The 25,264-nt window shown below is 24.4% G+C and overlaps 4 protein-coding genes across 18 annotated transcripts; 2 read left to right on the top strand and 2 right to left on the bottom strand.

The window, feature by feature from the left end:
* Positions 1–814: 814 nt before the first annotated feature.
* Positions 815–10,110, bottom strand: LOC122716577 (protein lingerer). Of its 9 annotated transcripts, none has more exons than XM_043939794.1 (15): positions 10,069–10,110; positions 8,050–8,246; positions 7,576–7,939; positions 7,212–7,475; positions 6,935–7,128; positions 6,620–6,859; positions 6,226–6,546; positions 5,697–6,134; positions 5,413–5,634; positions 5,145–5,352; positions 4,862–5,058; positions 3,617–3,826; positions 3,362–3,484; positions 2,968–3,243; positions 815–2,894 (listed from the first exon to the last, which is right to left on the bottom strand). In XM_043939794.1, exons 2-15 carry the CDS (start codon positions 8,179–8,181, stop codon positions 2,646–2,648), a joined length of 3,438 nt encoding a protein of 1,145 aa, XP_043795729.1. In that variant the 5' UTR covers positions 8,182–8,246; positions 10,069–10,110; the 3' UTR covers positions 815–2,645. The 9 variants fall into 9 exon arrangements, with proteins under 9 accessions (XP_043795729.1, XP_043795731.1, XP_043795727.1 ...); XM_043939796.1 differs by having other exon boundaries at positions 8,050–8,187; positions 10,069–10,091; XM_043939792.1 differs by having other exon boundaries at positions 9,937–10,080.
* On the top strand, positions 9,767–12,583 carry LOC122716578 (PCI domain-containing protein 2). 3 transcript variants are annotated; one of them, XM_043939803.1, is made up of 5 exons: positions 9,767–9,898; positions 11,026–11,067; positions 11,167–11,288; positions 11,404–11,885; positions 11,966–12,583. In XM_043939803.1, the coding sequence occupies exons 2-5, from the start codon at positions 11,035–11,037 to the stop codon at positions 12,478–12,480; spliced, it is 1,152 nt and encodes a 383-aa protein (XP_043795738.1). In that variant the 5' UTR covers positions 9,767–9,898; positions 11,026–11,034; the 3' UTR covers positions 12,481–12,583. The 3 variants fall into 3 exon arrangements, with proteins under 3 accessions (XP_043795738.1, XP_043795737.1, XP_043795736.1); XM_043939802.1 differs by lacking the exon at positions 9,767–9,898 and adding an exon at positions 10,057–10,193; XM_043939801.1 differs by lacking the exon at positions 9,767–9,898 and adding an exon at positions 10,725–10,938.
* A 393-nt stretch (positions 12,584–12,976) lies between these two features.
* On the top strand, positions 12,977–24,291 carry LOC122716717 (epidermal growth factor receptor substrate 15-like 1). 5 transcript variants are annotated; one of them, XM_043940067.1, is made up of 14 exons: positions 12,977–13,209; positions 13,664–13,708; positions 13,819–14,052; positions 14,119–14,391; positions 14,489–14,701; positions 14,769–14,926; positions 15,009–15,168; positions 18,191–18,436; positions 18,999–19,061; positions 19,994–20,337; positions 20,426–20,594; positions 20,719–20,838; positions 20,908–21,213; positions 22,479–24,291. In XM_043940067.1, exons 1-14 carry the CDS (start codon positions 13,183–13,185, stop codon positions 23,205–23,207), a joined length of 3,087 nt encoding a protein of 1,028 aa, XP_043796002.1. In that variant the 5' UTR covers positions 12,977–13,182; the 3' UTR covers positions 23,208–24,291. The 5 variants fall into 5 exon arrangements, with proteins under 5 accessions (XP_043796002.1, XP_043796007.1, XP_043796004.1 ...); XM_043940072.1 differs by having other exon boundaries at positions 22,442–22,575; XM_043940069.1 differs by lacking the exon at positions 22,479–24,291 and adding an exon at positions 21,680–21,969.
* LOC122716718 lies at positions 15,181–17,306 on the bottom strand. Its single transcript, XM_043940073.1, has 8 exons — positions 17,183–17,306; positions 16,938–17,121; positions 16,670–16,835; positions 16,300–16,618; positions 16,023–16,216; positions 15,759–15,940; positions 15,548–15,703; positions 15,181–15,462 (listed from the first exon to the last, which is right to left on the bottom strand). Exons 1-8 carry the CDS (start codon positions 17,304–17,306, stop codon positions 15,291–15,293), a joined length of 1,497 nt encoding a protein of 498 aa, XP_043796008.1. The 3' UTR covers positions 15,181–15,290.
* Positions 24,292–25,264: the final 973 nt, after the last annotated feature.

The following is a 25,264-nucleotide window of genomic DNA, read 5'->3' as shown; positions in this document are numbered from 1 at the left end:
TGATAGGAATTATTTGTCATGATTGCTATACACAATGTAAAAATGTATGTTTTCTAAAGTGACTCGTGCTCGTCTTCTAAACCGACTTTTTCTGATTATTTTATAACTGTACAATATGTTATTAATCAGCATAAATAATTTAATAGTACGAATATTGTTTTACCAGACGGAATCGGTAATTACACTTTTCTCTTTATTATAATCTAATTAAAATAATACAAGTCATTATGAATACTTATTAGCGGTACACTAACATTGACATTTTTTGTTACATTTAAAACTTATTTTAGTATCAAATTTAAAAAATGCAAATAGTGCAGGTTATTCTTGTTATATATTTAAATGAAATCAATGTAATGTTTAATATATACTTATTCAATATTCAATACTCAATATTTTGATCAACTAAAATTCGATTTTATTTATGTATTAACAAATATTACAATTTTTAAGCAGATTCTAAAAATGAGTACGAATCAAAAGCAAAAAGTAAAAAAAAAAAAAAAAAATTGAAGAAATTATGAATTAGCCACATAAGATTATTATTTGGACTATACATTTTGTAAACATCAAATAGAATGTCGTAATATGTGTTTCAATTTTCTTCTATATTCGAAGAATTTCCTTATATAATAAATTTTAGAAAGTTTTAAAGCTGTCATAACTATTTAATAATAATTATAAATTATATGTTGACAAATTAATTTTTTATTTTTTTAGATGTATCATAATAATATAGTTACTAATCCAAAAACCATTTGAATTTCTTTGAAAACTATAAATTTGGAAAAGATAAAATAATACTCTGCAAACAAAAACTTTAAAACTGTAATTAAACTAAAACATCACCTATTACTTCTTAGAATATAAATTACATAGATATAGAGTAATTAGTAAAAGTTAATATATGAATAAGGATAAGGTAATGTATGTTTTAGATAATACAACTTACAGTATGAAAGGATTGTAGAAAGTTATATGAGAAGTTCCTGCAAAAAGCAGATGTTTGAATTCTATTATTTGAATTTTATTCAAGGCACCACAAGAAAATTATTGAATTCTGTTTGTTTTTCCTAGTATTTTGTGGCACTATTTAATCTGCAACGCCGCTTTTTATAAACATAAGATATATTAAATAAGTACCGCTCTCATTTTGAAATCAACGTTCTTTGAAAACATGGTATGACGGTATCTTCTTTTTGGTTTAATAGCTTTTTGTTAATAAAATATAACGTTCATAAATTCTGGTAACTAAAAGAAATGCAAGGCAACCAAATCAAATATATATATATATATATATATATATATATATATATGTATATATATATGTATATATATATGTATATATATATATGTATATATATGGGTGCGCGCAAGAATGCGAAACTAGTGCGATTATACATTCATTTTTAAATACCAAAAGTGACAACATTATGATGATTATAACTTTATATACCTGATGTTCCATGGTTAAATACATACAATAATTGTAATTTACATAGCATAGTTTTACGTTTCATTACGAACGGGGTGCTTTGTTTTCATGTAAAGAAGCACTTTAGATGTTAACGAGTCGAAATGCCTACGTCATACAAAAAAACTGTCACCCTTTGCAGTCGATGCAGTATATATTCGCAATTGCACAGTAGTATACAGATAGGAGATCGGGAGTAAATTTAACAGTCAATTACTCTTCTAGATCATCTTTTCAGTATTTCACACGAGAGCTACTCACAAATCTTGATTTTCTTTTTTTATAGCGTTTAATCACAATTAATTCTGTTCTTCCTCTTCCTCTTCCTCTTCTTCTTCTTCTTCTTCTTCTTCTTCTTCTTCTTGAGAAATATGTATGATCATTCTTTTCACGATTTTATACGTTATAAACGCTATAAATTCATTTGGCACGAATGCGCCTTACATTTGGAAGAACTATGCAATTTTTTCATGTTGCATTTGATTATTTTTTCTTCTCTTTTGCATATTACATTTTTATTAACTTAAAGAAATATATATATACATATATATATACATATATATATACATATATATATATATATATATATATATATATATTTATATTTATATTTGCATTATACACACCAAAAACTTTTTAATACAATTAAAGAATTATGTAGAATTATAAGTAGAATAACATGTTAAAAGATTTCTTTATAATCCAACTTAATATCTCAAGATATAAGAATACAGAAATTAATATGACTAATTAAAAAGTATAACATCTTTCTAACTAATTGCTATTAGTAGATTTATGTGAAAAATATTATCACGCCATTAAACACAAAATCTTTAAAAATTGCTTAATCCTTCCATATTCTAAGTTTCATTTAATATTTTACATTAACTTGTGTCCTATTAGAATCATAGTTTCACAAAAAAAAAAAAAAAAAAAAAAAAAAAAAAAAAAAAAAAAAAAAAAAAAAAAAAAAAGAAAAAAGAAAAAAGAAAAAAAGGAAAAAAAAAAGAAAAAAAAGAAAAGGAAAATCGTCTTATCTCGTGTCCTTTATATCATTTATGTCAATGTCCTTATTTCACACCACCGTGTATCACAATGGCGAAATGGTAGTTTGTCTAAAATGGTGCATTTTTATTTTTTTCTTCTCTTTTTCCTTTTGCAGTCCAATTTTTTAATTACTTCCAGTCCAATAACTAGGACTATAACCAGGTTTTGCTTGGGCTTTATTTTGGGAACTTGTATTAGACCTTTGGCCTGTACTACTACCACCATCTTGATGAAGTGGTTGATGTAATTGATGAGGCATAGTTGGGATAAACAAATGTGGTGTTCCATATGCACCAGGTAAACCAGCATTTTGACTTCCAGTAAGACTAAATGGCGGAGGAGTTGCTGAGTGAAAAGTTTGTTTGTCGTAAGACTAAAATAACATTAAAGTATTATTAAATTTTTCAAAAAATAATTTTTATAAAATTAACTATATAGGTACTTACATTCACTTTACTAAGTGCTACATGACTTTTTGCATACATAGTGGCGCTTATATCGGTTGCAGACGATCCACCAGTATTCGTATTTCCAGTAGATGTTCCAGTTTTACCAGTTTGTGTACTAGTATAACTGCTTCCTGCACCTTTATATTCAGCAGAGGGACCAGCAGATGCTAATGCATCATAACTTGCACCAGCTCCATATCCAGATCCATAACTTCCTGGTTTAGCACTATATGCACCACTATTTGTACCCGCGTTACCAGCAGTCGCTATCTGCTATAGTAATTATAATAAATGAAAATCGAATTTTTGTTAAAATACAAAAAAAAAAAAAAAATAAAAATAAAAATAAAAAAAATAAAAATAAAAAATTTGTATTCTTCGATCAACTTACAGGATAAATAGCAGGAGTTCCATATTGAAAGCCACCTGGCATTATTCCACCACCATATGCAAAATATGCATATGTTGGAGGAAGTGTAGGATTCATCATTGGTTGCTGATGCTGTGTAGCAGTCTAAATAAATAACATAAATAAAAAAATATAAAGTTTAAATATAATATTTATTATTTGATCAAATTAATGTTTAAATATAGTAATATTACTTAAGCTGATTTTATATCCATTATATAATTTTATAAATTTCACCTGTTGTGACATAGTAGATGGAACTGGAGATGCATTGCTGTCATTTCTAGCGAACCTGGCATCACTAATACTGGTATAGGCTCCTTGTACACCTTGCACTCCTTGAACACCTTGTACACCAGAGAGTGCATCTCCTCGTCCCCCACCAAGACTGGTAGCAGGGCCGGTTGTCTGATAGCCCAAGGCCGCGTCATAGTAACCAGTAGTTGGCTGCAGGTTAGTCAGAAAGGCCAAACACAAAACTACATGCATACACTGTGTACTCCAAATACAAGAAGGCTAACTAATATCTAAATCTACGCGTACTAGGTTTAGGGCAAGAACATGTGGTTTAGTTGTATCTATTTTAGACTTTCTTCAATTTAAAATTTTTTTAGAATTTTTAATTTAAAATTAAAAACTTTTTATAATTCTTAAAATATAATTACTTTAATATAATTTATTTATATATTAATGAATATATTAATATAATTAATTTTTTCAATAACTTCTTTCTAAAATATAATACAACATAACCATTTGAAAATTACATTATATATTTTTATATATTTTTAGATATGTAACATTATATAAATGAAATCAATTATAAAAAAGAAAATATAATATAAAAGCTACAATCAGTCTATGATCAAAATGGTATTGTATGTTATCAATAAAAATTTTAATTTTAACATATTAATTTTTTAATATCTTTCCAAATTGATCACAAACGTCTTTATTTTTCTACTAATTAGTGTTTCAAAAATCAAAATGTTTAAAAAAATTATTTAACATCTCACTATGAAAAAATATAACAAACTTTTTATGCCAACTTAAAGATGTAAATAAGAAATTCATAATTTCTTTATATATATATATATATATATATATATATATATATATATATATATATATATATATATATAGAATCGAAATAACGAGCAATTACCAAGCATTAAAAAAATAATTACTTCAGCATTCTTTTTACTAAATAATCATGACATAAAATAGAATAGCATGCTTCAGAGTAGTACATTTGAAATATAATTTTTTTTTTCATTTATGAATATTAATTATTGTTTAAGAAATATATTATATTTGTTGTATCATGTAAAATAAAATGATATAAATTTTTGAAGTGTACATTACTCTAATGAAGCATTTTAATGATATTAAGTACAAATTATTTTCAAAATTAATACATAAATAAGTTGTACTTGAGTCTTAAGATAAATTAATTAATTAAGTAATCAAATAATAACTGACCATATGCGGTATTCTTTGTTGCATAAGTTGTAATTCCTCATAACTATATACTGGTTGTTGAAATGCATAAGGTACACCTTGGCCCATAATATATTGGTGACTTAGCATTGGTGTCATACTACCAGCTGCACCACCTGTCATATTTCCACTTCCACTACTACCTGTTACTACACCACTTGATGTACTTTTCGGTACCGCTTTAGAAAACCCGTTACAAAAGATTATTTTAAACTAACTATATAAAATTTCATTAAAATTTTAATTTTATTTTAATTTTATTTACCATTAGAATTTGTTACTTTAGTTTGTGAACTATTTACGGAAGCAGAACTAAGACCTAATGTAGGTGCTGTTGTAGTTGCAAGAGAACTATTTGATGTTGTTGCATTATTATCATATTGAGAATCTTTTGTAGTATTATTGTTTAATTTATGATTATGAGATGCTGTTTGTGGTTGGCTAGCATATGTACCATATGCACTCGCATATACCTATAAACATAATTTATTAATTTTTAAATAATATTTAAATTCATTAAAAAAGATACTGACAGATTGTGCTGCACTTTGGTAAGCTCCAGATGTTTGAGTTATAGGTGAAGTAAATGTAGTAGCAGATGGTTGGTAAGCTTGTGGAGTCGATTGAAATGAAGACGATCCTTGATATCCACTTTGATAGCCTGTACTACTATTTGATACGGTATTTGTAGCTACAGACTGTGCTTGATATTGAGAAGTTGTAGTAGGTACGTATCCACTTGCAGATTGATATACCTATTTAACAAAATTATCTCGTAAAACTAAATAATTTTAATATGATATAGTACAATAATTACCTGATTTGTAGTTGTTGGTTGATTATAACCCGAAGTTGCAGATGCAGATGCAGAAGGAGAAGCTTGACTAAAGGTTGACGTATTAGATTGAGGAAATGATGATGAAGAATTATAACTTGCTTGTGAAACAGTAGCTGTTGCAGAATAATTATTAGCACTCGTGCCTGACGCAGTTTGAAAAGATGATTGAGTAGATTGAGCATTTGTAGAATATGCATTATAAGTGCTTGGTGTTGCAGTAGGTGTTTGAAATGATGTCTTTTGAGATTGATAAGTTGTAGTTGTACCATAGGGAGGTGCATTTCCTGGTGAAACTTGTGAAGTAAAATCTTGTTTAGTTATATCTAAAGTTTGTCCAGTACTGCTACCACGAGCAGTGAATGTTTGAGCGTTTATCGAATGTTCACTTGATACTGGTAAGTTGTCGCTATTTGATAACTGTAAATAAATAATAGAATTATTCAATTATTCAATTTAAAAATTAAAAAGTAGTAATTATTTTATTTATATTTAAATATAATAAAATAACCATTTGTGAAGTAGTATTGAAAGGTGTTGTTGATGATGGTTGCGTTGTTTCAATATCCAAAGAGCTATTTGTATTGGCAGTGTTTACAGTATTTGTAGTAGAAGACACATCTACACCAGTTATTGTATTACTAGCTGAATTATATTTTTCATTTGCAGAACCATCAAGAGAGCTTGAATCGCTACCAAATTCAAGTGCACCAAATTGAACATCAAGAAATCCAATGCCACTATTAACAGCATCTCCAGGCATTTCTACAGCACTAGATGGTATTTTTGATGGAGGTGGAACCCTTGGACGTTGTTTTGTTTGTCTTTGAGGCTAATATATTTAAAAAATATTTAATAAAAACTATAAAAATATTTCATAAAATATATACACATTATTTAATTACCTGATTGGATATCGAAGAGGAAAATGTATTTTGTCCAGCAGCTTTCAAATTTTCACTTGTTTGTTGGGTAAGTTGTGTTAAATACTGTGTTTGGGCAGCTGTTAATACTCCACCACTTATAGCATTTGGTTGTTGTGACAACTGCATTGCTGGTAAACTTAATATAGGCTGTTGTTGCTGTGTTTGTTGCATTAAAGTTTGTTGCTGTATTGGTGGTATTTCTGACAATTTTGGTAATTCCTTATATATATATAAAAAAAAATTTTTATATATAATATAATTAATAAAATTAGTATATAAAATAATATTACATACTTCCTGTTGTAGTAATGATAAATTTACATTCTGATTTGATTGTATTGTTTGTCGATCCTGAGGTTTAAGTTCTTCTGTAGAAGATACAGGTTCAGTTATAGAAGTGCTTGGTGTAAAAACTTTTGTATCTGCCAATGAACCTGTATACTCTTCATTATCCCAGTCTTCTGCAGAATCCAAATTATTCCATGCATCTATTCACATATTTTTAATATATGAGATAATAATTTTAAATAATTTAAAATATTGATGAATCAAAATATATAAAAGAACTTACCCATTTTTGGTTCTTGGGCAGTTTGTTGTTGTTCTTCATTACCTGTCCATGTATCAATTGATCGATTAAAACTATGAGTTGACGAAGCGGATGATGGATCATTTCGATTGGCAAATGTTCGAGGACCAAGTCCTCTTCCTCCACCTCGACCTCCTCGGCCAGGTCTGCCTGGGCCACCTCTACCCCTTCTATTACCACTATAACTGCCGTCACGAATACCATCTTCCATATTTCTTTCATTTTCTTTATTTTCTCGACCACGCCCTACATAAATATTTTAAATATGTTAATAGTATATATTAATATCATTGATATGATAATGAATATTATATAATAATGAATATTTAATTTTTTTTTAACATACATCCACGATTATCATGATTAGCACGACCTCGCATACGGGGAGGACCACCTCCTCGTTGATTACGCCTTTCATCCCAATCACCACTTTCATCTTGACCACCAGAAGTATCCATATTTTGTTTTGAACCACTAGGTTGACGAGGCTTCTTTTTTTTCACTTCCCATTCTGTTTTTACTCCTTCCAAAAGATCATTAACTGCACGATCCAAGTCTCCATCACTATCATGTAAAGCCATAACAACTTCGTCTTCTGATCGTCTAGTCATATCCATAACTTGCTTTATACGCTCTTTCAAAATAGGATCTTCACCACTACCCATTCTAGTGTCAATGATTTGTGCATGCCGCATCTGAACAGTGTTTGGCTAAAACGCCATAGTTTTTCATAAAAAATTCTTTACAACATTAATATAAAATCAAAAGATAGAAAAAATAAACTGTTTTTTCATAAAAACAATAGGTTGTATTTACTGACCTGCATTTTTTCATGTTTTATTGAATCCGATGATTTAGTTTGATGATGATCTGATTTTCCATGCTGTTGTGATGATTTATTTTTATTGGTGCCTCTCCCACCGGAGGACACCGATTTGTTGCTTGAACTCATTGCCAACTAAAATCCCACACACCTATATCACTCACTTATCACTATATACACTCTCTATTTACAGTCTGTAACAAAAGAAATAATTAATTGTGTATATTCAATGTGGCATAATATGAAAAACAAGTATTATATGGATTTTAAATGTATTTTTATTATTTGAAACTTAATTTTATTTTTAATTGATTTAAATATAAAAAATCTGAAATGTTATTATAATGTATAATACATTGCAATAACAAAATATATAGTTCACATTTTATATTTTCTAAATTTTCTTAAATATTTAAATTCATTTTTATAATGAATTATAAATTTTTAATATTAATTACAAATTTCATATATTTAAAAGTATAATAATGTCTGTAAATGTTATAAAAGAAAATATTTTTTTTTACAAAAATATATGACAAAATTATAATTAATAAATATTTACATGTAATATATAAAATAAAATAATTATTGATAAAATTAAATATATTACTGATTTTGAATTATAAAACATAACTTATAAATAAGATATATACTTTCAACTAAAAATGCATAAAATAATTAAAATCTTTTAATATTGTAATAAAATTGATCTAGCAAAATACATTTTTAAATAAATATTAATATAATTTTATTCTAAAGAAAAGAATTTAAAATAATCTTAATTACATATCAAAAATAAAACAAAATTATAAAAAATCAGATTAAAATTTAAATATTAATTAAATTTATATATTAATGTAAACAAAAAATCATATAAATGTATAAATAAATTAATATTTATAAAAAAGATAACTATAATTTACTCATGTAAGTTTTTCCATATATCATAGAAATTCTATAATCATGATTACTTATACATAATAATGCTTAATAAAATTAAATTATATAAAGAATTGAACTGAAAAAATAAAATACATATAAAATTATGAATTTTTGAATACCATCATTACCCAAAATCCTAATAATTATATCATAAATATGGATTGAAAATAACCTACATAAGAAAAATAATTGGTATATAAAAATATTTGTATGATTATAATATATATGAAGCATAATGTTAAATCATAATTATGAAAATATGTATGAAGAAATTTATAATAAAAAAATCGACATTAAGTGAACATCTGCAAAATACAATTTTATTTCTACCTCATGAACAGAGATGAAAAGGTTAGGGTTGACTAATAACGATAAATATAAAATTAAACGATTTAATAAGTATTTCTTAAAATAGTCACGTTTTTCCTAAAACGGTTGCCTAGAAGAAGAATGGATAACTAAGCGTCGGTGTGATATGCAGAATGATCTAAATCTTATCCACAAATTTTGTGAAATTCCCAAAGATCATGTTGTTCGATGTAAAGAATTAAATACACCGAAAAGATTCGTGTTTTTTTTTGCAACATAGGAGATTTTAAAAGACGATGAAGTAGTTAAAAAAAAGATAAATTTTGACGTGCGCGGTGAGAATATGACGAAGGAGGATTATCAGGCGCATCACAAAAAACACCTTGTCCGTTGTGTTGTTGTTTGTAAGCGAGTTGTGAAAATTCTTCAAATGGATGATAAAGAAATTGGCCGTGTAGAATGTTATACTCCTGAATCAGTACTACGACGTTGATGTAGAATATTTTCTGCAGACCATGTGCACGGTAGACGCCATTTCTGCTTTTGCGAAGAAGGCTTGTCAACCATCGCCGCGGTGGAGCATCGATAGATCTCCGTAAGACGATCGAGTCAAAGTATTTGCAAGTAACTCACAGTTATTATAGGCGTTGTTTGCGTACTCAAAGGACACGTCCGGAGTCAGAAACAAGCGAAATTCACGACGCCTCGGCTTTTTCGGCCGTGGCGCGCGAAAAACCACGAAAAAAACAACGAATTTGTTCGTACCTGGTTAGTGCGCTCAAAACGCAGCTCGGTCACGTGACCACGGACCCCCCTCCCTGACTTGGCAGCACCACCTCTACACTTTATCGGGCTCCATATAGCTAGCCATTTTATATTAGAAAGTTCAGGTTTGGCAACTAAAGAAAGACAAATTTTCTAAATATTCATAATAATAAAATTAAAAGTTCATTTTCAATTATATATTGCACATTTATTAATTATTATATTATAATAGTTTAATATTATTCAAATTATTTAATATTTATTCAAATATTTAATTAAATATATTTATATCTCTATTAATATTTTACATTAATAAAAATAAAAAAAAATTTTATTTAATGTAAAAAATATTTACATTTTTTTTATTTTATTTTTTAAATATTTATATTCTAAATATATAATAAATATTATATATTTATATTATATGTATATTAATATGCAACATTTTTTTATATAAGATTTTTCTAATATTAAAATATTGTATTTAAATTTTTTTTTTAAATTTTGAAACATATTTAAATAAATATAAATATAATCATATTACTATTATATATATTATTATTATATATGTATATTTACATATAAATATGATATGAATAATATAACATATAATAATTTATTAATAATTATATATTAATAATTATTATAATTCTTAATCATTTCTTATTTCTGAGTAACATTTTTCTTATAATAGTATAATAAGTAATAAATAGTAGAGACATCTGCTTCTTCAAATGTTTAAACTATACGATTGTGTAGCATTGATATATAATATAAAAAAATGTGATTAATTTTAATAACAAAGAAATTTTCAAAATAAATTGTTATATTAAATTTACATATATTATAATGGATTCATACATAATGCAGGTATTTTATTGAAAAACTTAACATATATTATTTTGTAATTAAAATAACTTAACAATTTTGAGGTTATATTTATGGGTTATATTTTAGGTCAGACGTATGTGGTTAAATCAGGATGGTGATACTTTAGCGGTAAATAAATAAATCAATAAATCAATAAATAAATATAAATAATCATTATCTATATCAATTATATAAAAATGCAAATTTTATTTAAATTTTTTATTTAAGGATTTGTTATCTTTACGACATAATCATGTTTTAATTTCACAAATTGGATCTGAAGTTGCAATAACAAAAGCAATGGAACATTTATCCACTCCTCTTGATGATTTGATACTCTACCATTTAAAGTAATTGAATTAAATCTTAATAAGTTTTTATTATTATTATTTTAATTATATATACATATATATTATTATTATATAAATATTTTATAAATATAATATTATATATTTATATTTTTAGAACTATAGCAGCAATAAATAAAGATGATTCATTATCTATGTATAATTATCAAAGTTCTGCAGTTCAATCTTTAACAAAAATTTTACAAATGCAAAAAGAAGAAAATTGGATGCTACCTGTTATGAATGTAATGTGTTTAGAATTAAGATTATTAGCAGTTTGTGCTGAGAATACAAAAATTAGTAAAAATATGAAACCTGGAGAAATTTTAGAAAAGTGTGCAGATTGTTTAATGGGGTGCTTTCGAGTGTGTGCTTGTGATAATCGTAGTTCAGAAGATGATACAAAAAGATGGGGAATGTTGGCATTAGTTAATCAATTATTAAAAATATATTTTAGAATTAATAAATTGCATTTATGCAGACCTTTAATAAGAGCAATAGAATCATCTCCATATAAAGCACATTTTGCATTAGCACAGCAAATTACTTATAAATTTTTTGTAGGTCGTAAAGCAATGTTTGATAGTGATTATAAAGCTGGTAACTATAAAAATTTAATATCTTATGATAAATTTGGCATTTTTATTTTACTCTAAATAATTATTTTAATTATTTTTTAGCTGATGAATATCTTACTTATGCTTTTGAACATTGTCATAAACAATGTTCAAAAAATAAACGATTAATTTTAACTTATCTTGTACCAGTGAAAATGTTATTAGGATATATGCCAAAACATAATTTATTAAAAAAATATAATTTAATGGAATTTGGAGAATTAATGGAAGCTGTTAAAAAAGGAGATTTATGTAATCTTGAAAAAGTAATGGAAAAACATGAATCATTTTTTATAGGAGCAGGAATATATTTAATTGTGGAGAAATTGAAAATAATAGCATATAGAAATTTATTTAAGAAAGTATATTTAGTGTTGAATATACATCAAATTCCTATCCAAGATTTACTTTCGGCTTTAGAAATGCATGGAATTGATGATGTGGATATGGATGAAGTAGAATGCATTGTTGCAAACTTAATTTATGAAGGCAAAATTAAAGGTTATATATCACATCAACATAAAAAATTAGTCATTTCTAAACAAAATCCTTTTCCACGGCTTTCAACCATACTATAATTATTTCTAGATTATATGTATTTTTTCTTAATAAATTAAATTAATTTTAATGAAATGTTTTTGTTGTTTTATTTATACAATATTGTTTTTTAATTTTATGATATAATTGTATAATTAATTAAATATTTATTCATATATCCATATTACATTATTTATTATTTATTATTATTTATTATTACTTATTATTATGCTCGTATTCTTATATTATTATATATATGTAAATTTTTTTTATTTAAGATATAAATTGTCTTAGATATTCTTAGATATAATATATATATATATATATATATAAAATATGTATAAAAATTTATATATATAATAAATATACAAAATATATTATATAAATATAAATATAAATATGTATAAATTATATTTTATATATAACTCTATTTAAGAATTAAAAAACATAACAGATTTGAAATTATGTTAATATCTTTACATGAAGTCTAGTTTACATGATCGGTTATTGGAAAGAAGATGAAATGTGAGACGGCAATCAAACATTATAAGAAGTGATTCATATTGTTAATAAATTTCATCTATTTATTAATCTAAATAATTTAAAAGAGAAAATATAACCATTATTTTGTATTCTATTAGTATATCTAACAAAAATAAAATTTATCTACAAAATGTTAAATAAAATAGTTAACATCATATCGATTCATAGTCTGATTGGTTAAGCCAGTGTTCAATGCAAGTATGGCCGCCCTGCCATCACCCACGCAGGTATATTTTAATTTTTATAATTTTATCAGGCTATAATATTTGATATGTTAAATTTATTATTATCAATCAATTTCTTTTTTAAATTTATTTTTCTTTCATGCAAAAATAATATCAATTTTGCCATGCATTTCTGAATATGATCCATTTGTATCGTCGATTACTTAAACTTCTTTGACAATACAAATAATTTTTTAGTAAATTGATATTAAATTATTTTATTTTCTTTGAATATTTCTTAATAAAATTTTTTAATAAAACTATTGCAATTAATATGAAATATTAATTTTATTTACATATTTGTTAATGTTAATATAGCATATATTTTCGGTAATAATTTTATATAAATAAAATTTAGATAAAATTTATGAATTATTTAAGCTCAAAATTATTATATAATATTTTATAATATAATATAATTTATAATATAATAAGTATAATAATTTTTGTTTTGCAGGTGGCTGGAAGCCATACTGCTATATATGAGGCTTATTATAACCAGGTATATTTTGATGTATTTTCTTAAATTATTTTTAAATTCAGATGATTTAAAGTTAAATATTTGAATAATTTCTTACAAGAAAAACATGTTAAATATAATTATATTTAAAGGTGGATCCAAATGGATATGGACGCATTGGGGCAATGGAAGCTGCAAGATTTCTTAAGAAATCTCAGCTAAGTGATGTTATATTAAGTAAAATATGGGATATGGCAGATCCACAATCACGTGGTTCATTAGACAAGTCTGGTCTTTTTGTTGCTCTTAAACTTTGTGCATTGGCTCAAGCAGGAAGAGATCTTAGTATGTCAAATTTAAATATAGAATTGCCACCTCCAAAAATGGTAAATTATTATATTATTTAATATATGAAATACGATATTATATTTATTATTGTTATTTATTTTTAGGGTGATATTCCTATAATATCCCAAAAAAATGTTATAAATACTTTACCAGTAATAACATCTGTCAATAATGGAGATTGGTCCATTAAACCTTCAGAAAGAGCCAAATATGATCAACTTTTTGATAGTTTGCAACCTTCAAATGGATATATACCTGGTAATAAAGTAAAGGATGTTCTTATGGATAGTAAACTTCCTTTAGATACACTTGGAAAGATTTGGGATCTTGCAGATATGGATAAAGATGGTATGCTGGATAGACATGAATTTGTTGTTGTAAGTAATTATTTATATAACATATAAGATATAAAAGTCATGATAAATAAATTTTAAATTTTTTAATATAGCTTGATATATTACTTATTTAATACAGGCTGTTCATTTAGTATATAAAGCTTTAGAGAAATATGCTATACCAAGTGTACTTCCACCAGAGTTAATGCCACCAGGAAAAAGAAAAGATTCTACTGCACCAATATCAAAATCTTCTGCATCAATGAGTGTAATAACAACAGTTCCACCACCAATTCCACCTTTACCCAATGTGTCTTCAATGAAGAATATGACTGGTTTGGATACAACAAAGGTATTTTAATTATAATAAAGTAAAAATTAAAAATTTTAAATTTGAAACATAAAAATATATGATTTAGATAAATATACAATGGGTAATTTCATCTGAAGATCAAATAGCAGCAGATAAACTGTTTTTGCAAGCTGATTTAGACATGGATGGATATGTCTCAGGTATTGAAATCAAAGATGTCTTCCTTCAAAGTGGACTTCCACAAACTGTATTAGCTCATATATGGTATATATATATATTTTTTAACTCTATTTACTGATAAGTAAGAAATAAAATTTTTTAATTATTTATTTTATTTATTTTTTAGGAGTCTTTGTGATACATGTCAAAGTGGAAAGTTAAATAAAGAACAATTTGCTTTAGCCATGTGGCTTATTAAACAGAAGCTTAGAGGTATTGAACCACCTGCAACTTTAAGCCCTGATATGGTACCACCTTCTATGCGGAAACCACCTGAATCTATTGTGGTAAATATTTTTTTATATGAAAATTTTTATTGAATATAATATTTTTATAATTTAATATAATATGATATATTTGTTAATTTAATATTTTTAAAATTATTTTATTTTAAATATACAATATACAGTTAATGTATTGTAATACGTTTACGAGCTTGAAATACTCTCCAAAATAGAAACATGAATACAATAATTATTAGAATTCCACCAACCATAATTATGCTATAATTTGTTTGAAGCTCTATTTCTCCTGTTACATTTAATTTTATTACACTAACAATTTTATTTCTTTGCCAACAACTGTAAACAAAATTTTTATGAAATATCATCATGAATTATTTTAAAAATTTATTGTTTAAATTGATAAAGTTAAATAATTATTTACCTATAGATATTTGTATCTTCGAATTTCAAAGATTTGAAAATTATATGCATTTGTGAATTAATATAAATTCTTCCTTGAGATTGATCTTTAATGATAGATGGATTTAAAACATTGTCATCTATTTTCCAAATAATTGGTATATCCACATTTAAGTTTCTGAAAAATTAGATAAAATTTGAATATATTTCTTTAATTTTTAATATTATTTTACCCTAGACATATAAGAGTTGCTTTTTTATTATATTTTTTATAAATTGTTGTACGTATAACTGGTAATAATGGAGCAGGCATCCCTTGAACCATAGAATATATACCAGCACTGTTATTTGCACTTTCAAGCACATTTCCTTTCTTATCTCTTATTTCAAATATTATATTCTCTGAACATTTTACCTGTTAACAAATTATCTATATTTGATTTATATATATAATATATAAATATTACATAAAATTTTTTTTTAATATTTAATAATACTTTGCAATAATGCACCATAATTTCTGTTTTTCTATCATTGATTTTTGAAATATTCAAAGCTTTTGGTAAATATTTACTTTTACATGGTATTCTATTTCTAAATAAACGTAAAACTATTTTGATTTTATTATTCACACTTTCATTTATAATTTGATTTTGAACTGTTTCTATTGTTTCATTTTTTTTATCTATAGCTAAATATTATTATATTATAAATCAATGTTATTTTAGGTTTTTTAATATAAATATTTATTATGTAATAATAGAAAAAATGTACTTTGTCTTTTATGATTTTCCAATTTTTCTTCTATTACGTTTTTCTTAATAATTTGCTCATGTGAAGAAAGAGTGCAGTATCCATATCGTATTTTTTTACCAATTGCATTACATTTAGAACATAAAGACCATTTAGTCCACATTGTATAAATATTTAAATTATATTCTGGGATAATCTCTTGTGGCATTGCATGAAGCATGTTAGGTGCTGTTGTAGGATATACAGTTCTTATTCCTTCAAGATCAGTATCAATAGATATATAATAATATATTGATATTGTATCTTTAAATTTGCACCAGTATTGACCAGCTTGATCAGACTAAAAAAGCTTTCATGTTAATGTAATAAAAATATTTCTAATAATTTGTACCTTAATATTACGTATCATTAATGCTCTATCTTCTGGTGAAATAAATATATTGTCTGTTTCATCTATAAGCCTATTTGTTTCATTATTTACAGTATTATTGAAATACCATTCTATATTATTGCTAGTATATATTTCAATTGGAGATATACATATTTGACATTTTAGTCTGAAATTTATATTTTATTATTTATTATATAATTATTATATTTATGTTTAATCATTTTATTATTAAAAATTAGTAATATAAAATTTTTTTCATCATACATACGTGATTAATGTTCCTATTAGAACTTCATAAGTTTTTGGATACATAATTCTTTCTGGTCCAATTTCATTATATGTTTCTTTTAAACATTTATAATATTCCTGCCATAACTCTTTGTGTATTTTTCTAAGTGTTTCATTTGCTTTTGGATATTCATATTCATTAATATCAAGAAGTAAATCACTCCCTTTATGTAAATAAAAATTTATTATATTTTTATTGAGAAGAAATTAAGAAAAAATTATTACCTTGTTGTTTATTCAATACTTGACTTATTTTTTTACGAATTTGATTATATTTTTTCCATAAATTTATTCCTGTTGAAAAATTAAAAACTATATACAATAAATATAACAGCAATTTTAAATGCATAGCAGTTTGTTTTATAATATTTCAAATGAAGCTTGATATTCGATTTTCAATTCTTTATATATTTATTTAATTTTTTATATTGAAATTAAGAAATATGTCAAAAGATTGTAAACATAATTTAAATGCAAGATTGGGCATGTCCTTATTGCATAAAAAAGAAAAAGATTTGGATATGAGAGATTGTATAAAAATTGTATCTCTTTCAATAAATTATAAATCACCTACAGCTATTTTGAAAAAAGAAAAAACAAAAAATGTTATATTTGCAAAACAGTTAAAAACAGAAGCAAGAAAAGCAAAATTAAAATCTTTGTATGGTACAGATGATCCTCGAAAAATCAAGTTTAAGACTCGTCGCGAATATATAGAAGAATTCATAATGAATACACTGAATGATAGTACCTTTATTTCTATAAATTGATCTAACATTAGATATATAATAGATCGGAAAATTATAAATAAATTTTCGCTAATAAATTCTAGCAAAAAAGAAGTTTCATTTTTTTTACCATTAATTAATAGAAAAATATGTTAAACATATAAGAAGAATTTAAATTATTTGGTCATTTTTTATAATTAATATAATATTTCATTTATTGTAAAGAAATATATTAATAAAAAAATATTTAGTTATAACATAAATATGATATGAGTGTCTTAATTATTTTATGTAATATGATTATATAAATAATACATTTTTAAAATGTAGATTATATTTAAATTTTAGTTTACTTATTTTTGTTTCTTACAGATGCAAAATATATTTATAAAATATTTATTCATTCATGCATATAAGTCATAATTTTATAAATATATCTTATATTTTTTAAATATATCTTATTTTTTTTTTTTTTTTTTTAAATAAAATGCACTTTAATTTTTAGGAAAACAATAATGTATCTGGTTATTCAAATCCAGAATTGGACATGATAAGTAAAGATATAGCAGAACTTGTAAAGGAGAGGCAAAGTATGGAACAAGATATAGCACAAAAAGAAGCTGATATAAAAATAAAGAATGGTGAAATTAAAAGTTTACAAAGCGAATTGGATACATTGGCTGCTACATTAAAACAATTGGAGAATCAGAAAGGTGAAGCACAAAAACGATTGAATGATTTGAAGGCTCAGGTAAATAAAATTGTAATATGATACATTTAGATTATTTGCTTGTTGAATGTATAGCTTTGCTTTTACATGACATTAGAAATGTATATTTGTGACTTGTATATAACGCTTTTGTTAAAATATGTAAATAATTAAATGTATTACAATTTTTATAACTTAAAAATTATTATTTGATAAATTAAGCTTTAATAATATAATCTAATATTGTATATTATTTTATTACATTATATTTTTTAATAAATATTACACAAAATAGTTAACAAACAGAAAGAAACATAAAAAAATATGAAAATTCTTTCTTAAATTTAGTATTCTATATATTTTTTTATATTTTATAATATAATTAATTATAATTATTATATTTTACAATTTATATAATTTTTAAAATTATTTCTATTAATTTATAATTAATTTTTTTTATTATTTTTATATATACGATTTTTTCTTATATAAATATAATTTATATTTTATGATAGATAAATATTTATCAATTTATTTCTTATTTTATTTTGTAATATATTTAGATTTTTCATTATGATTTAGTTTTATTATGTTTGACTTGTAGAAGACAGAAGTAGATAAAGATTTGAGTGAGATCGAGCAGAAGATACATGAGGAACAAAAAAAGGTACATAAAAATTGTTACTTTTAATAAAAGACAGGTATGGTTGTAATATGCAGACTTTATTTCTTACTTCTATGAAGTAAAAATTACAATTCTTTAGTACTAGTAATATTAATAAATAATATGATAAAGTTAGCATAGCTTCTTATAATAGTAACAATGAAATTAAAAATATTTAAAATAAAATCAATTCATGTTTTTATTTTATATTTTAATCATATATAGAAAAACATATACAAATTATGTGGAACTTTAGTTATATCTATGTAAGCATGTATAAAATATAAAAAAATGATTTATTCTATATTATATCTCAGTTTAAAAATGCTTTATTTTGTTATTTATATTGTATAATTAATGCTAATGCTTTGCTGTATTGCATGGTAAATTAGTTATAGCATAAATTGTCATAAAAAAATTATATTTATGTGTAATTCTTTATTTAAGACTCCAATCTGGAAAAGATTTTTTACTTATTAAAGTAAATTTATCTGTTAAATTTAATCGAAATTATACTAGATTTGTATTAGATTTGAGTCTTAAACATTATATAATGTAATTTAATATTTAATTTAATATAATTTAATAAAATATTTATTTTAATAAATGATTTGTCAATAATACATCATGTATTAATAATAGTAACATTATTACAGTATGTTATACATTATTAACAATATGTGTTTAATGTATAAATCTATTTATACATCTATATATAAATGAAAATAAATTTTATTTAATTACATATATAAAGATACTTAATCCATAAATTGTATATATATTACTTAGATGCATACATATATGTATATAATTAATACATTATACAAACATATTTTTATATATAAGTTATAAAGAATGAAAATTTTTAAATATATATAATTCTTCTTCTTTTTACATAAAGAATTAATTTTTATATATTTTATTATTAACAATAGGTTGATAAATTACGTCAACAAGCAGAAGAACAAGAATCAGTATTGCGTACTCAAGAAGAAGAACTGAATTTTAAACGACAAGAATTAGAAGGCTTGAGACAAGAAGAACAGCAATTAGAACAACAGCAAAATAAAAGCAGGGACCAATTAAACGAACTTACTAAAAATTTACAGGATACTCAGCTGCAAATTTGTCAAGCAAAAGCAAAAATTACTCATTTACAAGAACAACAACGTCAAATGAGTGATGCAATTGCACTTTATGACTCTGCACTTGCAGCAGGAGATGCCACTCTTGTACCTGATACTAGTCTGCAATTTAATCCTGAAATTGAAAATTTAGAGTATGTATATATGTATAAATATTATTTTTAACTGTATATATATAATTGTTATAATGATATTTCATTACTTTTATGTAAAAATCCATAGATATGAAAAGACGAATGAGGAAGACAAAATTCAAAATAAGAAAAACGTTTCCTTTTCTAAAACAAACGAAAAAACATTAGATGGATTTGAACAAGATCCTTTTGCAGAAGCATTTAATGCATCAACACCAGATCCATTTGGAAATGCATTTTCATCCCCAAGTATCACTGTAAGATTTTTTAATTTAAATAATTATATATATTTAAAATAATATATAAATATTTATATATAATATTTAAAATAAATTATATAATAAATAATATAATTTAATATTCTTATATTCATAATTATAGGGAGGATTCACAGCTGATCCATTTAGTGTATTTGATGATAACAATATCGCAAAGCAAGATCCATTTGATCCATTTGGAGATGGAAAAAGAAGTGACACTAAAACTATTTCTACAACATCAGTAAGTCATTAAAGAAATTTTATATAAAATATATTTATTTGATTCATTTATTAGCCCTTTTTGTTTTAGGCAACAAAAGATCCATTTGGAGATGATCCATTTGCAAATCTTCATGCTCCACCTCGACCAGAAAGTCCTAGTCCTGCTCTTCCTCCAAAAAAAGCAAAACAACCACCACCACGACCAGCACCTCCAAGACCAGCTCAAGGACCTACTGGTCCTTTACGAGCAGCACCAGCACCACCTACTCCTTCTCCTACTCCTGATCCTTTTGCAAATGCTTTCTCTACTCAGCAAGGAATTATGGATAATAATAACAGCAATAATTTTAATACATCTACTGGATTTGCAGATTTTGCTAATTTTGATTCCAAGGTATGTATTTTCAAATTTTCAAGTTTGGCATAATATTGTTGAAAATTATATTCTTATTTTAATAATTATAATAATAATAGTAGAACAATTATTTTTTTTGGTATTTTTAATTATAATGATTTCTTTGTTTTTTTTTTTTTGTTTAAGTGTTCCCATATATCTTCCTGGCCATATCCTTTCCTTCCTCAGATTTGTCAATCTCTAGTATGTTATATATTGTTCACTGTATATTTTAAATATAATTATTTTTAATGCAAAGTAAAATATATTGACATGAGTAAAATATAATTTTAAATAAAATATTTGTTTAAATAATAATATAAAGAATAATTATTTACATTTCTGGAAAGACATTTAATATATAATATATAATAATGCATCATTTCAATATATTACAATATAATTTTGTAAAATACATTTATATCAGAAAAAGATTAATTATATATATTTTTTGTTTTATATTTAGGTAGAAGCTGCACAATTTTCAGTTTATTCATTGACCTGGCTCCTGGAGCATGATGTCTACAAATTAATTTGTTCTAATTATTTCAGTATTACGTTTTCTTTTTATGATACTGCATGACAATTTTTATATTATTTAATTATTTATAATACTCACAAAAAATATTTGTACAATTAATTAAATCCAAGTAATTTCATATCATTAGCAAAATTTTATATTATTACAACAATTTAATACTATACGAATGAAAAGCACATATTAAAAAAATCTTTCATTGAAAATTAAATACATATATAAATATTTTTTGTAGTCACTATATATTTAAATAATTATATAAAATGTTCGAGTTAATTTACTAATTATGTTTTACATATTATTTAATTTATTTAATTATTAATGTTATTATTTAATATTATTTATATATTAAATATTTTATTCCTAAAAATTATTCATTTTTTTATTTTTTATTTTTTGTCTTTTGAATTTCTTATATATTTATTACTATATATATAATATATAATATATATATAATATAATTATATATAATATATAAGAGGAATAGATTAATTTAATAAAACATTTTAGAATATATATTTTATTATAGAATATAATTTTTCATATTTTTATAATAAAATTAAATCAACTCGAATATTTTGAATATTTTACTTGCAATTCGATGTATTTTAATATTCAACAGCAGCCATGTATGGACCAGCAGTTTGATGATAATCAGCGGTTTTTGCGATATTCTTTCTGCCTTTTCAGTAAACGAAAATTGACCACTGAAAAAAACATGCTTCAGCCGGAACCAACACTGAATCGTACGGCACCACCCAGACCAACCAGCAGAACACATACAGTATCAACGGTAACTTCAAAGCTGCCTGACTTCACGGAAGATCCCTTCAGAGATTATCGATATGAAGATCTTTTTAATATAGCAGATCCTTTCGCCGACGATACAGAAGATTTCAATGCAAATAAAAATGAAACAACGGCAGGCAATGTAGATCCATTTAGTTATGGAACAATTTCAGCACTTTCGCGTAAAAATTCATTTACAAAAAACTTTGATACTGATTTCTCAAATACTTTATCTTTCACTAAAAATAAGATTGATAAAGACAATGCTAAATTCGATACTGATTTCGTAAAAGCATTTTCTGATGACAACCGAAATATAAAGACCATTGAATCCGATGCATTTTCAAATATCAAAATAAAAACGATCGATATAGATGAAGCATTTTCTACTAAGAATGAAAAATCTACTAAAAGACACGGACAAGATTTAGCACACAATAAATCTAAAAGTTCTAGTTTTAATGATAAAAAATCGAAAAGCGAAATTGGTAAAATTTGGAATGGCAGTAATACACCTTTAACATTAAGCGAAGAAGAGCAATTTGTTTGGGCATCCCAACAAAGTTTAAAGACCGAAGAAGAAAGGCGTAGACGTAAAAAACAAGAAGAAGCGGAATTAGCTTTAGCTCTTGAACTAAGTAAACAAGACAAATCTGGAAAATTATAAATTTTATCGGTAAAATATTTTTTTTTTTCAATTTATTTGATTAAATTGAAACATATATATATATACATGTATATTTTTTCGGGCACAACGATTTTACGAATCTTAATAACAAAATCAGAACTGAGCATATGATATGTTAAGTTATTATTAATGACTATAAGATCTGTGCTAATGAAGGCTATGAAAGATAATCTGTAATGCTTATTTTTAATACTATTTAGTATATCATAATTGCTGTGACATATTAACAAAAAATATTTTAAAAAAAAGAAACAGAAATAGAAATTGATCAGATATACATGTTTTCAACAATCTATAAAACATTTTAATTATTAAAATTAAACTACATTTCATCGCATATAAGATTGCTTAAATTTTGATTTATTCGATTTTCATTCAATTCACAAGACGAATATTGAATTATATTCTTAAACCTATCGATGCATTAAATGCTTATACGAAAATTTAAAAAAAAGTTATATTAAATCATGCGCTCTTTTATCACAGAGATGATTTTGTAAAAAAAAAAAAAAAAAAAAAAAGGGAGAAAAAGAAAAGATTAATCATTGCCTTGCAATATCGAATTCTAAGATAATGACATTTACTTATATATTCGTAGTGATTGTACACTATTGCTAATTTAAATTAGCATATAAAAACAAAATAATGGCAGATTATTGGATTGACAATAAAAAATGTTATGTACTTTGTGAGTTCAAAGGGAGGGGAATAGTAATATAAATGATTATCATTTGAGCAGATGAATGATTCTGAACATCATTATATAAAATGCATATATCATTATATATATATATATATATATATATATATATATATATAAAATATACATCTGTACATTTGCGAATAGCAGCGGAATATAATATTTTTATTTGTTTGGTCTGTATTATAAATGATGTCCTATGCATGATATTCAAATTCGGTACTTGTCTTTGCTAATATTTACCAAAATTGAATAAGTAACATAAAAAAATAAATTCTGGTTATATAAATATTAGTAGATAGAAATGTACATGATATATTATTAAAAAATATTATTATTATAATAGTAAGCTTTTCAATATGTTATTATTGTGTATAAAAAGAAATCACAAGTTAAGATACAAATTTTGTGTTTCTTTAAATAGTATTAAAATATAATGAAAACAAAATGAAATTTTTTGTTTTGTTTAATAGAATATGAATTTATTAAGCAAATGAATAAAAGGTGCAAATAATAAAAAATGATATTTGTTATGTTGAGTAATGTAAGTGAATCGTTTTATAATGTTTGTGAGAATGCTGTCTGATTCAACCTTTGATCTATGTCCTAAAGAAATAAGGTGTTCAGAAAAAGCGTAGCTCCATGTTTGTTATCGAAAATCCTGCGTAGCATGGTACTCGAATCAAATACAAAGGGCCGCGTTTATCTTTATTTTTATTATTATAGCTATATAACTTTACAACGACAACGTGTTACATAGGCTGTATATATTACTGTCTATATTATTTCATGATAATTATTATAATAATTGTGTTATTATGATATAGTGTTCTTATAATTACTACTACTACTACTACTACTACTACTATTACTTCTACTATTGCTTCTATTACTACTACTAATACTGCTATTACTTCTATTACTACTATTACTATTACTACTACAATTATTATTATTATTATTATTATTATTATTATTATTATTATTATTATTATTATTATTGTTATTGTTATTATCATCATCATCATCATTATCATCAGCATCAGCATCAGCATCAGCATCATCATCATCATCATCAGCAGCAGCATCAGCATCAGCATCAGCATCAGTATCAGCATCATCATCATCAGCAACAGCATCATCATCATCATCAGCATCATCAGCATCATCAGCATCATCAGCATCATAATCATCATCATCATCATCATCATCATCATCATCATCATCATCATCATCATCATCATCATCATTATTATTATTATTATTATTATTATTATTATTATCGGCAATGTATTAATTATATCATAAAGTAACAAAGGCGTTGACAATATATCAT

Source organism: Apis laboriosa, unplaced genomic scaffold, assembly GCF_014066325.1.
Source record: "Apis laboriosa isolate Shangri-la unplaced genomic scaffold, ASM1406632v1 scaffold47_cov149, whole genome shotgun sequence".
Lineage (NCBI taxonomy): Eukaryota > Metazoa > Arthropoda > Insecta > Hymenoptera > Apidae > Apis > Apis laboriosa.
The sequence above is the reverse complement of the archived record's forward strand: the minus strand, read 5'-3'. Positions and strand labels throughout refer to the sequence as shown.